General features: G+C 47.6%; 1 protein-coding gene across 6 annotated transcripts in view; it reads left to right on the top strand.

Moving 5' to 3' along the window:
• The window catches only part of LOC102069622 (solute carrier family 23 member 1), a 33,029-nt gene extending 19,675 nt beyond the window's left edge, over positions 1–13,354 (top strand). For all 6 annotated transcript variants that reach the window (XM_014271816.3, XM_074539544.1, XM_074539545.1 and 3 more), the window contains 9 exons: positions 802–961; positions 2,236–2,417; positions 4,162–4,282; positions 4,615–4,771; positions 4,966–5,219; positions 8,744–8,908; positions 9,748–9,856; positions 10,827–10,922; positions 12,041–13,354. In XM_014271816.3, coding sequence (XP_014127291.1) covers positions 802–961; positions 2,236–2,417; positions 4,162–4,282; positions 4,615–4,771; positions 4,966–5,219; positions 8,744–8,908; positions 9,748–9,856; positions 10,827–10,922; positions 12,041–12,318 — 1,522 coding nt within the window. In that variant the 3' untranslated portion in view covers positions 12,319–13,354. The remainder of the gene's footprint in view (positions 1–801; positions 962–2,235; positions 2,418–4,161; positions 4,283–4,614; positions 4,772–4,965; positions 5,220–8,743; positions 8,909–9,747; positions 9,857–10,826; positions 10,923–12,040) is intronic.
• Positions 13,355–13,668: the final 314 nt, after the last annotated feature.

The raw sequence follows: 13,668 nt of genomic DNA, 5'->3' as shown, positions 1-13,668 counted from the left end.
AAGGAGAATTGCTCTGCTGTATAAATCTCTGCATGAAGCCAGTGCTGAACTCCTCTGGAGATGCAAGTTCCTTGCTACTCTGAGGGATTCCCAGAGGGAGAGATACTCTAAGCCAGGACACATGTGGTGTGGGGGGAGAGCCAAGGACTCCCCAGTCACCCAGTCAGTGCCCACAGACCCCTCCATGCAGGTTTCCTTTCTAGTTTCAGTGGAAGTGCAGAAGAGGAATTGGCATTAAAACCCAGTGTGCTAAAAGCCAAGTCACATTTTCTATCACCCTCAGACTGAGGATTGCCGTGACATGGAGAGTCCTTAGTGCATGCCCTTGTGTGCATGAGCACATTGTGAAGAAAACCAAAGCAGCCAAAGGGAAAGAGGCAGCAACTGGATATTGGCAAGACTGACTGAAATTTTTTTCAGCATTTCACCGTATTTCTTTCTTGGTCTTCTTCCCCTGCCAGACTTTTCCTACTCTGTGAATGTCTGTGGTCTCATCAGCCATTAGAAGCACTACTTCTTCCTTAACAGGGGTAGCAGGGTTGGGCTGTAGCACCCATGTGCCCCTCCATTGCTGGTATTTGAACCTCAGCTCTTACCCCATGTCAGTGCTCTTGCGTGCAATGGGCAGCAATTCCTCCCCATGGTCAGTGACAGTGACCTGCCACAACAATTCAAAAGATCCTGTCAGAGGCCATGGGCAGACTGATTTTTAAATTTGTTTTGCTTTCCTTTCTCTCACCCTTATAGAGCAGAGTTTCTAGCACTCTCACTTGTCATTTTTTCCCTCTGCTTTCCTTCCAGGCTGCCTATTATTCAAGGAGGGACTTTAACATTCCTGACCCCCACCTTGGCAATGCTGTCTCTCCCCAACTGGAAGTGCCCTGCCTGGACAAACAATGCCACCCTGGTGAATGCCTCTTCACCAGAATTTATCCAAGTCTGGCAGACACGGATGCGAGAGGTATATTACATTTTCAGTGGCACCTGCTCTGTATCAGGGCTGTTTCTTTCAGTAAAGTGCCTGACCATATCATGGCCATCACAGCTGAAAAAATTTCTATTCCCAATGAACCTTGGCCCTCAAGCTGTTGCAGCTTTCTAAGCATCTATTCTCTATCAAAAAAGTAGGTTCTTCACTGCTGCTGAACAGGGGACATGCAGACCTCCTCATGTGATTTATGGTCCCTGCAAAGTCTCCACTGGTCCAGTCAGATCCCTTCTCTATAAAGCATGGTTACCCCAGAAGAAGAAAGGGAGGGAAAATATCTTCAAGGAACCAACCCTGTCTAAGCACAGGAAACCTAGTAAAAAAATGCAAGGCAAAACCTCCTGTAAATATTACGGAAAAGGACATTCTTAGGTAATCAGAAGGGAGAGGGAAAAGTCAGGGGTCTCACGGCCTTATTCTACATCAATTGCCTTTATCAGAGCAAGTGGCCAAATTTGCCTCTGTGGATCCATTTGTTGGTGTGTTTCCCAGACCTCTTGGGAAGTGTTGAAAGCTCACCAGGGGTTTGTGGTGCAGCACAGGTTGCTCTCTGCTGATACACATAAATCTATCCCAAGGGCACTGCTGACGTCTCTTTCAGCCTGGGTCGTTCACCCAGCCCCTGGGGCTGGGGCAGGAAGGTGCTCAGCACCACAGAGCTTTGTTACCAAATCTGAGAAGGCAGAGAGCAGCCTTGCCCCTGCCTGAAGCTGAAACTGAGGTGAGCAGCATTTCAGAATGTAATTGCTGGCTCCTTGGCAGTGATTGTCAAACACTGGGAAGTTCGGGGTGATAAATGTGCTTCCAGAGTGAACTGATACTCAGGAAAAAAAAAGAGGCTGTGATGAGACACTTGCCTCAGCAGTGTGCTGAAGAGACCCAAACCCTTCCCAAAAGGAAGATCAGTGGAGACCATGACCCTACTCCTGTTTTTGAGGCAAGAGCTTTTCCCCTGACTTGGGGAAGCAGGCAGGAGAGTGCAGGGCAGGTGATGCATGCTTGGTGGCCCAAGAGGACAGGGAGGAGGTGATCTCTGGAACAAAAGTCCATCAGCCAAGGGGGGAGTTGCTTTGCTGCTGCTTTGGTGGTCCTTCCCACATGTAATTCTTAGCAAGGTTTGTCAGCAGGAGGCCTCTATGCCACTCTGTCGCTAGAGTCTGAGCCTGGCTCTCATGCTGGATTTGCACTCACATGAAGAAAAGGGTAAACAGCTGGAGTCCCTTCCAACCTCTGGGTTTTTTTTCCAGGTGCAAGGAACTATCATTGCAACTTCTTGCTTTCAAATCTTCGTTGGATTTTCTGGCCTGATTGGATTTCTGATGAGGTTCATTGGCCCCCTGACAATTGCCCCCACTATCACCTTGGTTGGACTACCTCTGTTTGAGTCAGCTGGAGATATGGCTGGGCAGCACTGGGGCATAGCATTCCTGTAAGTCTCACATCTCTGTGGGAAAGATGAGAGTACACAAATCACCTGCCTCTAATATGAAACCAAGTGTCACAGTCTGTAGCAGAGTTCCCCTGGGTTCAAGGTTTATAGGTTGAGCACCAACATGTGACAGGCTTGTGCAAGACAGCCATGTGACATAGTCATTCTCCTCCAATCCCCAGGAGGTTAAGCTCTCAGCAACAAAGCAAAACCCAAACATGAGTTAAAAAATCATTGATTTTTGTAAAAATACAAAGTCCATAGGTCAGTAGTGGTACAAGCCTTCCCCATGTGTGTGCAGTCTCTGTCACAGTTGTCTACACACACTGTCTTACACACCTGTTATTTACGTTTAAAAGACATTCCTAAAATGACCAAGTTGAGCATTCAGGTATTCTATGTTGAAATAGCTGGTGCTTTATGTATTGTCTTCACATGAGTGAAGGAGGAATTGTTCCCTCCAGAGTCCTAAGGCTGCTAAGCACTTCTGTTTATGCAAATAGACAAAATGTGCACTCACAGTCTGTGTAGCATTAGAAACCAAAAATGGAAACCAGTTCCTCCTCAGACTTTCTCCCTCCAGTCATCCAGTGCTTTGAATTGTGTATGTCATGGAGTGTCTTTGCAGAGAAGTGAGGACAGAGTTTTCTTTTCACACGGGGAATTCTGCCTGTCCCTGACTACTGCACCTACAATTTGTCACCTTTTCACATGGGGAAAACTACCAGTTTTCCAGTGAAGTCAGTGCACTTCAGCTGGTGCAATTGATTGCTCACCAAATCCTATCCAGTTAAATTCACTCCATGTGAATTTAAAATGTAAAATTTAAATTTGTTGTAAAATAATGAGGAGGCCTTCAGAGGCCTGGCTAACCCAGGAAATATCCATGGTCTTCTAGCAGCTCAGCAGTTGAAGTGGGATGCCCAGTCCCTGTCCTCTCTCCACATGTGGTAGCCTCCAGCTTCCTCTGGTTGGCCCCTCTGGGCAAAAGGCACTTGGGGGGCAAGCTGTGAGTGCACCCAGATGTGCTGCTGTTCCAGCTGTGTCCTACACAAGGGATGGGAGAGGAGCTGCAGTTACTTCCATTGTCATGAGCCCCGGGTGCTGCCAGGGACACAAGGGAACAGCCCTGCCATGGAGGCCTCTCCTCAGCTCAGCCCTCGCAGACATAGAGCCATGCTCTCCCCTTCTTGGCTGGCTGGGAGGCCTCTGAGGGCACCATGTGCAGCCCCACAGTCCCAGCATGGGTTTTTCTTTCAAAACAGGGATTTACACAGCCAAACCAAATCCTCTTCTTTTACTCTGTGTTATAGGAGCTTTTTGCCTCTTGAAGAACAAAACCTGTAATCAGGAAAGAATAAATCCTGTATTTCTAGTATATCTGAATTACACAGGCAGAACCTGCACCTTGCATGTCTGTCAGGTCTTTCTTTTACTTAGGAGGCATTTTTAACCTTTCTGCAACAGTGTCATACTCACAGGTGCACTGCCTGGGGTGTCAGTCTTGAAACAATAAGGGTAAAAGAGTTATTTGCAAATATGCAGAGCTATCAGTAGATTGTGATGGAAAGCTTGTTCCATATCTGGCTTGGTGGAGTGGAGAGCCACCCTCTGCTGCAGAGAGCCTGTTTTCATGGGTCTTCTGGAGTCCTTAGCTCTTGGGTAGCAGGTGTTCACTTAGTGTGGGGACAGGTGGGCAGCTGGGCACCCCCTTTGTTTATGGTCTCATTTTCCCTCCTCCTAGGACTATTTTTTTCATAGTTCTGTTCTCTCAGTACTTGAAACACATTGCTGTGCCGCTGCCATCTTACCAGAGAGGCAAGAAGTCCCACTCCTCTCCAGTCTACCTCTTTCAGATGTTCCCGGTACGTTGGGGTTCTTGGGTACCAGGGAATTGTGACAGGGACTGGTCTCACTCACCCTGAGCTGCCTGGGCTCTTTCCACTCGTGTCCAGATGAGTGAATGCTTCCCAGCTGAGCCTGTGTGGCAAGGGGCAGAGAGGAAAAAGCTCCCCATGGCCCTGATTATTGGGAGGGAGGGAGAGAAGAAGAGAGGGCCACCAGGAGCTCCTGCTGCCTCTTTGCCTCCCTTCCGTGTGCAGGGAGAAGGGTCGGGCGGGGACACATGGTCCACCGCAGCCGTGCTGAGGACGCAGCCTTACCCTAACCAGCCGCCACTGCTGCTTGTGATGGGCAGGTGCTGCTGGGGCTCTCGCTGAGCTGGCTGCTGTGCTACGTGCTGACAGTGACCGGCGTCCTCCCTGCGGCCCCCGGTGCCTACGGCCACCTGGCCCGGACAGACAGCCGCGGGGACGTTCTGTCACAGGCTCCCTGGTTCCGCCTGCCTTACCCAGGTACCGCCGCCTGCCCTTCCCCATCCTGCCTACTCCTGCCTCCACCTCCACTTACCAGGAGGAGAGGACATGTCAAAAATCAGGCGAACAGCCACAGTTCAGAACACAGTTCCTGCTGTTCTGCATCCCTCGGGGCAGATTTCAGGACAAATGAAACCCTGAAATTCCACCTGAACCGAGCTCTTTACTTGCAGGCCAGTGGGGAACGCCGACGGTGAGCCTGGCCGGGATCTTTGGCATCCTAGCCGGGGTGATTTCCTCCATGCTGGAGTCCGTGGGGGATTACTACGCCTGTGCCCGCCTGTGCGGGGCCCCGCCGCCGCCGGAGCACGCCATCAGCCGCGGCATCGGCGTGGAGGGCATCGGCTGCCTGCTGGCCGGGGCCTGGGGCACGGGCAGCGGCACCACGTCCTACAGCGAGAATGTGGGAGTCCTGGGCATCACCAAGGTGAGCCTGGCCGCAGGGCGGTGCCTCCCGCAGGGCTCCCCCGCGGGGTGTGCACATGGCTGTGTGCTGGGCCTGGGCAGGGAGCTCAAGCCGCCTCCCCAAAGTTTTATAACTTATATATTGTCGGAGTGTCGGGGGGCAGGACGGTCGGGACGGACGGAGACGAGAGATCTCTGCAGCCAGGTTGTGGAACTTGGGATTTATTGCAAAGGGCCTGCGTGCAGGGCCCTGCTGGGGGCTGCCAGCCACAGCTCGGAGCAGGCCCGAGAGAAGAGAGGGGTAGAGAGGCTGGGAGGGTAAGAGAGTAAGGGAGTAAAAAAGGTAAGAGCATTAAAGGGTAAGAGAGTGAGGTTCTTGTTACAATACAATAAATCTTCTGTGTTGAATATTCTAATTCTCACTAAGTAATTTAGTATAGTATACAAATCTTATAGCATTTACATACAGCCTATAAGAATCATAACATTGCCATATTGTGTTACATTTTAAACCCTAAAAACGACTCTTTGGACCCCCCTTCTGCCAAGCCAGTAGGGTCTGCTCTGACCCTTGGACCTGTCTGCAAGCAGAGGGTCTTGCTTCATCAAAAGGGGATTACCTTCAGTCTGGCCATACCATTGTTTTCCAGTTGTTCAGTAACTGAGGTATCTCAAAGCTTGCTTTCATTTCAATCTCATTTATAGTTTCTATATTCTCAAAATCTTTTGCCAGACAATCATGTTTATAAGGCTTTCCTGTTTCATCTTCCCTTACAATATATTAACTTAGAACATGGGAAAATTGTGCCTTGGCACATTGGTGACCAGCTCAGCAGCACTGCAAATGACTTAACAGAGGTGGGTAGTGCTTCCCTTTCTCTGCCTCGGGCCTGCATAGGGAATTATGGACACCTGGCCTAGGTAAGGCTGGAGTGACAGTGCTACATCTGAGCTAACCCATACGGGCATGGAGAGAGAGAGGAGAGAAAGGGAAAGGGTGAATATTAATAGGGCTTCAAATTCCACAACTTCTATAACCCAAGGATGGCAATCATGTGAAAGGTAGACGATTTCTTCAGGGTTACAAAATGTGATTGCAAAGGTTTGTGTGTGAGTCCCTTGAGTATTAATCGCACTTATCAAGGAAATAAATTTCCAGAGATAAGCTTGACAATCAGATCAAAGATTTTCACTAAGCTTTGCAGCCATAGGATAGGCTGGCAGACATTTAGGCTAACTGGACAACATTTTCAAATCATTGCCAAATAAGCAATGATAAGCCAGAAGAGTTGTGAGTCAGTAAATAAATCCTTACAGCTTCCACTCTACAATATTGCTTATTTCACTGGATTTCATAAACCTCACGATAACCATTTTTCACACATGGCAGTGTTAGTGTCTGCCTCGAGCACCAAGGGCTGTCTGGATGTCTGCATGGAGTCCAGTTCAGCCCATCACCACGTGTGCATTGTCACTAGGGAGTCTGTGCATACTAACCAAATACCTGAGCCAGCTCTTCCTGATGTGCAGTTTGCTGCATGCTTGTATGTATGGGATGCTGCCCAAATTCATAATTACCAGATTACAGGACATGTATTCTCACAATGTATGCCAAGTCCTCCAGGAGGACATGCCGTCCTTGCTGATTCAGGAGAGGTATTTCCCTTGGATCCCACCTCTGCTGAAAACAGAGTGTCATCTCAGTCAATTGAAATCAGTGTAAACACTCTGGCTGGGACAGGTGGGGGTGCTGAGAGCACAAGGCAGATTTAATTTCTTTTTGTACGTGGGAAACACATTCTTCCATAACAAATGGAAACACAAGGGACTTGTTTCCTCTCTTAAACGCAGATGTCCAGCACCACTGGAGAAGTCTTTGGAGATCTCAGATACATACAGGGGCTGACTGATAAGGCAAGAGAAGCTGCCAGAAGCTGCCAAAATGCAACATCTTACATGGCACCAGGCACCAATATTTAAACTGCTTGATCAGGCCCAGTATGCCAGTACTGAGAACTCCTTTCCAAGAAAAGGAGGATTTTAAAGAGAGGTAAAGGCCTGAGAGTCACCACATATTGTGGGGAACCCTGCAGTTTCTTCAGCCTTAAGAAAGAAAACTGATTTTATCATTTTCCTGACATAATTGAAGCAAACTCCAAACTAGTGGCTTTAGCAGAATATGGTCACAGTGCTATCACTGGATTAGGTGTTTTGCATTTAAGGCCAACTCCATATACTTGGTAATTCAACATTTTAGCAAATTGAGACTGAATCTTTGTTCTAATCCTGAACAAATAGATCTGTTGACTTTGATTAACTAACATTTAGGTGGTAATAATGTCCCAAGAGTCAGCCAGAGTATAAAAAGCAATGAAGCACCTGAAGGCAGTGGATGATTTTATTTTGAAACTCCACACCAAATCTTTTCTATTTATCTTTCACAATCAAGAAAGACTTAAAATATTTTAAATTGACATGTTTAAGAAATACTTAAAAAGAGACACTATTAGTTACTGAGAATGTGTTTGTTGAAAGCATTCACAAAAAGCCTGTCCTGTAATTAGACATTCTTCAGATATTTGAAGGGAGGGATTAAAATAGTTAATTGAATTATAAAATGTTTGCAGAGGATTACAGAGCTGCCCTGACACAAATATTGTAAGTTTAGCATGATTCTTTGGCAGTCCAAGTTTTGGTGTGGGCAAGGCTTCTCTTGACTTGGAAGTTTAAGGAATACTGCTGCTTTCCTTTTCACTTCTATATAAATGTCTCTTTCAACCCTTTGTTTGGCAGATACTTTTTCTTTCCTATTCATATGCTCTAACAGATCTGAGTAAAGGACATGGCTTGGTCCTTCAGCCCACCTTTTTCATAGTGCTTAACCAAGAAAAGGCCTAGGGGAAGAAACGAGAAAAAAATGGTTTTACTGCAGATAGATGGGTGATGAGAGATAGAGACAGAGCAAAAGACTTCCTCACTTCTTATTTTTTGACCATAAAAAGGATAGATCAGACCCCAGAGCTTAGGATGGAGCAGCCAGCCAGCTCAGGTCTCTGAAGGGAATGGAGGGATCATTGTGGGATACCTCATTGAAAGCCACTTCTGGATGTCAGTCCAAGCCCTGGCAGAAGGATTGTCCAGTGAACTGGCTGGGGGGTTGCAGTGCCAGGCTTGTATGTATGCCAAGATATTTCTAGGCTAAAGCAAGAACAAGTGGGTATTACTGTGCTCTTAATTATTATTATTTTTTTAATTTCAGTTTAACAGCAAACTGTTTAAGTTCTGTCAGTAGTAGGAGAGAGGATAACACGAGTAAATAGGTGTGGTGCTTTCGGAGTGCCTTGCGTGATAAATATCTGTGGTGCACAAACACTGATGCTTCCCATTCAGTGTCAGCTCCCAGCTCACCAGCAGCTGTCTCTGAACGTGCCATGCAGTGCTAGGGCCAGAGCAGCAGCACCTACCTGACAGGCTTGCTCTGGAGCCTGCCCCCTGGCCTTCCTCTGCCGGTCAGTGCGTGACTGCCTCCTCTTCCTCTTGCTGCAGGTGGGGAGCCGAGTGGTGATCATTGCTGGTGCCTGTGCCATGCTCCTGAGCGGCATCTTGGGGAAGGTTGGGGCCATGCTGGCCAGCATTCCCATCCCTGTGATTGGAGGCATGTTCCTGGTGATGTTCGGCGTTATCGTGGCAGTGGGCATTTCCAGTTTGCAGGTAAAGCTGTGTGAGCACTGCTGCCTCCCTCGTGAAGGGGACTTCATTTCATTGAAACAGAGAATCATAGAATAAGCTCAGCTGGAAAGGACCCATCAAGACCATCGAGTCCAACTGCTGGCCCTGAGCAGGACACCCCAAGAGTCACACCATGTGCCTGAGAACATTGTTCCAACACTTCCTGAGCTCTGTCAGGCTGGTGCTGTGGCCACTTCCCTGGGGAGCTGTTCCAGTGCCCAATAACCCTCTGGGTGAAAAGCTTCTTCCTGATATCCAAACTAAACCTCCCCTGACTCAGCTCCATGCCATTTTCTGTCACAGGTCATGAGATTTAAGAGATCAGTACTTGCCCCTTTGCTTCCCCTCATGTTGCAGACTGCAGTGAGGCTTCCCCTCAGTCTCCTCTTCTCCAGACTGAACAGGCCAAGTGACCTCAGCTGCTCCTCATACAGCTTCCCCTCCAGACCCTTCACCATCCTCGTGGCCCTCCTTTGGACACTCACTAATCACTTTATATCTTATATTGTGGTGCCCAAAACTGCATACAGCACCCTTAGTTTGAAGTCAGATTCTTACAGAGTGTGTCAGCTATAACCCCACTGCAGCAAATGCAAACATTTATGTTGGTAATTCCTCAGGTACCCAGAGGGGCTGAATCCCAGAGGGCTCCCTGGCATGGGCAGGGCTGGCTGGCACTGGGGACTGCAGGAACACAAATGCCCCAGCAGCAACAGGGCTGGGTCCATTCCTGATTCCAGAGTTTGCATCCCACCATGTCTTATGAACACAACAGTAATCCAGAGTTTTGTGCATGTAATGTATGAAATTTCTCTGTGCAGTATACAGATATGAACTCCTCAAGAAACATCTTTATCTTTGGATTTTCTCTATTTGCTGGCCTCACAATTCCCAACTGGGCAAGCAAAAATAGTGCTCTGCTGAAAACAGGTAAGAAATGACATCAGAAGCATTTTCTGCAGCATGAAATGGAAGGACAGGCTGACCAGAGAAATCTTTTAAAATAGTTTTTTCCTTATAAAACGCTGAAATCTGTGCTTTGACTGTTGCCTGTTTCTTTCTGAGGGCTATTTTTGCCTTTTGCCCTGGATGCATAGATCTGGTGCAGAAATCTCTGCTTTTGGTCAGTGACTGAGTTGTCAATGACTGAGGCTTTCTTATGTGCTCATACACAATGAAATGATGTGCTTTCAAAATGCAAGAGCATACTCCTCTACCGAATTCCATCAAGTTCACTTTATTGAAATTTTCAGTTCTCCATCAGCTGGCCCTTCACTGTGTCTTGTGTGACTGATGTCTTCTTCACAAAGGCCAGAGTGTCCTCTCCTAAAGCACACGTGGTGTGCTGGGTGGGCTGATTAAAGAGCTGGGCCCACAAACCCCATGCTCTGCAGATGTCCTGTCGGATGCTCAGTGCCACTGGGCTTTGGTCATGGCCATCCTCAAGGGGAGACATCACACCTGATGAGCTTGTGCTGAAATCCCATGCTAAATATACTCACATTTCTTTGGGAACTGAAGCTCGTGCTCTGTAGGGAGCTGTAGATGTTGTGCAGGTGCTGAATGTGTTTGGAGCAGAAGATGGCTTTTTCTCAGACAGTGCTGGGGTCTGCACTGTTCATAAGCTCTCAGTGTATTTATGAGCCATTTCCTGCCCACTGTGAGTCTGTGAATAATCATGTAGAATAAAATGATAGGTCTGAAACTGGCTGTGAGATCATTCTCCCTTCCACTCCAAATCTACACTCTGCTTTGGATTTGCAAGTCTCATCCAAGCAAGCCTAGTCCAAGCAAGCATGCAGCTTGCAGCCTCTTGGCACCAGAAATGTTGCTGGTAAAACAGGTAAAATGCTCTTCCTACACCACGATCCGAAGGTTTGGATTTTTTTTTTTTTGCTAGGAATCATCCAGCTTGACCAAGTGATCCTGGTGCTTCTCACCACTGGCATGTTTGTGGGTGGATTTCTGGCATTTATCCTGGATAACACCATTCCAGGTAAGATTTGCTCAAATGAGCTGGTAGTTTGTGCCTGTCCAAGGGTTTGTTCCCTGGTACTTTTTATTTTCATGACTCCTGTTCTGTGGAAAGGAGTTGTGTTGGCAGCCATGAAATACCGTGTGACTGCACTCCTCCCAGAGAAGGGTGGGGAACAGGAGACATCACTGAAATGGTCTGGCTGGAAAACAGCAGCTTATCAAAAATAAAATAATTTGTCAGGAAGAACCCAGGCTGAAGAAAAGGATTATTTGGCAAACATCTTTCAGGGAACATGCCTGCCTAAAACCATATTGCTAGTTAAAAGGGGAGAGGAAGGCAGCTATAAGAAGTGGAAGGAGCCAACGTGTGCCAGCATGGGAGCTGCTAAAACTGAAGCTGAACTAAAGCCACAGAAGTGGAAAGCAGTAGGAAAGGCTGGTGCTGGCCCTCACAGGCAGCAAAGAGCCTTGGATTTTCATCTAGCATGGGGAGGGAGGGCATAAGAATAGGAGAGGAAACCCTCTTTTCTGCTGCAGGAGAAGAGCAGGAAGAAAGGGTGCTCTTTTTGTTTACCAGATTTGTTACTGTATGAGGCTTCTCAGAAAGCCAGCCTCCTTTTGGCTCATTAATTTTCCTGCAGCCTTCAATCATCAGCTCCTCTGGGCAGAATTTACAGGTAGGATCAGTCCCTTTCCCAAGAGGTTCTTTGCTGCCACAGCAGTCACAGGCACTAGGGAATTCCTTTGGCTAGGGTAAATACCTGTGAGTGACTAGTAACTGCTGCTCTGAAGTGTCTGTCTGGGCAGTTAACATCCAGCCTTGCTTTGCCAGCACTGCATGAACCTCCCTCCCCTTTGAACAGTTCTTGGATCTCCTGTGGCAGGTGAAAACTTCTTGGTATATGTCATTCCCATGGAAAGCATGGAGAAGGCTGCTTATCTGGAAGCTGTTGCAGGAAAAGGGTTATTGTCTGGAAGCTCATTAGTGAATATTTGTAGAGTTCTTTGGAGCTGGAAGGGTTTAAGTAGAAGGGATTTGTATTTTGTGCTGGGTGTGCTGGGATTTGAGCAGTGGGTGTGAGGCACACAAAGCAGCCCTGCTGTTTTAAACACAACAACCTCACTTTGCTCTTGCAGGAACACAGGAGGAGCGGGGGCTCCTGGCATGGAAGCAAAGCCACAAGGGAGGGATGGAGAGCTCTCAGCTCATTTCCAAGGTCTATGATCTTCCCTTTGGCATAGGCACCAGATACTGCAATGTCTCCTGGTTTCGCTATCTCCCTGCTTGCCCCAGAAAACTGTCTTGGGACAAGAGAATGGATGAACTGAAGGCTGCTAGGCAGAAAACCAGTGTTGAAACAAGCTTAGAAAGAAACTCTGAGGTTGGTGCTGATACACCAATCAGCACCAATTAGTGCTGATACAAGGATATAAGCACCTCGCCTGCAAGTGAACTCATCCTAGAAACAGAGGTCTGAAAGTGTCTGCAGCCCCTATCGTCTGAGCGTGAGCTGGCAGCTGTTAGAGGGGGGAGCAGGAAAAGGATAATGTCTTCTTCTTCCCAGCTTTGCTGACTGCACCACTGATAGCCTTGAGGAAGTAATTTTTTCCTTCTCTCTTCCTGCCTGCTCACTTGTAGGAAGAACCTGGTCCCTCCTCGGGGAACACCAAAGCCCAAGAAGTGCCTAGGGAAGGTTTTCTGTTTCCTTCTTGCACTGACCCTTGGGCACCCTAAGGGGCAGCTGCTCAGCTCAAGCAGGAGGGCTTCCTGTCCCCTGATGTGGCAGCTGAAGGAGTTTCCCTGACATGGGCCCTGCACTTCTCTCAGGCATCCCTTGGGTTGGGGTTAATCCCCAGCACCTTAAAGCAACACCCACCTCTCACCTTGTGCTGTATACCTCATCCTGGCCGAGGGGAAGGAGCAGGTGCCTCTAGGTCATGATTCATCTCATTCCAAATTCCCATCAGTTAGCCAGTCAAATGAATGTTGTTGTAAGAGAGGCACCTAAAATTAATGGGATGGATTGTCTTCTGAACCTGTCTCTTCTGCCTCAGACCACAGAGGGGCTCTAGAGACCTTAGTTAGGTTCTTAACCTAACAGAATATACCAGCCTTACTGAAATGTATCCTACCTTCGGAGTGCTGGGAGGAGTCTCAGGAGAAACAGGCCGGGCACCCAACCTTACAAAGATGAAGGAATCCTCATCAAATATAATGGAGAAAGCACTTCTGCTCACAATCTTACACATCCCTATGCTGCTGCTGTGTCCTGTGTACCCTTGCTGTACCTGTTTGGTCTAGTGTGGTGAAAAGCACTTCTCTGGAAAACAGGTGTGCAGGTTATTGCTCCTATTCCCTATTAGCCTCAACCTGTAGGGCCACATGCAATGTGATCACATGTGGTCCTGTGGTTCCTGGTGCTGTGTAATAAAATTACTGCTGTAGCATAAGTTTGTGTTTCCTTCATTGAGATTAATACTTGTTTTTTGTAAGTATAATAAATAATAACACATACACTGTAATGGTATTTCTCAGGGTGGTTGCTGGAGTAAGTGGTGGCAGGTAGTATTTAAAGAATCATTTGCAGGTATTCAAAGAATCACTGCACTCCTGTGAACTGTGATCATGCAAGAGAAGGGATCAAAGTAATGTGTTCTTCATCTTCCCCTTAATGTCATCACAATGCTTCTGGTCTCAAACAATGCCAGCATATCTAAATGAAGCACACTGGGAAGGCCAGGGAATAGCAAGGCTGCACCCTGGA

The sequence above is a fragment of the Zonotrichia albicollis genome, chromosome 4 (genome assembly GCF_047830755.1).
Source record: "Zonotrichia albicollis isolate bZonAlb1 chromosome 4, bZonAlb1.hap1, whole genome shotgun sequence".
Taxonomy (NCBI): Eukaryota; Metazoa; Chordata; class Aves; order Passeriformes; family Passerellidae; genus Zonotrichia; species Zonotrichia albicollis.
The sequence above is the reverse complement of the archived record's forward strand: the minus strand, read 5'-3'. Positions and strand labels throughout refer to the sequence as shown.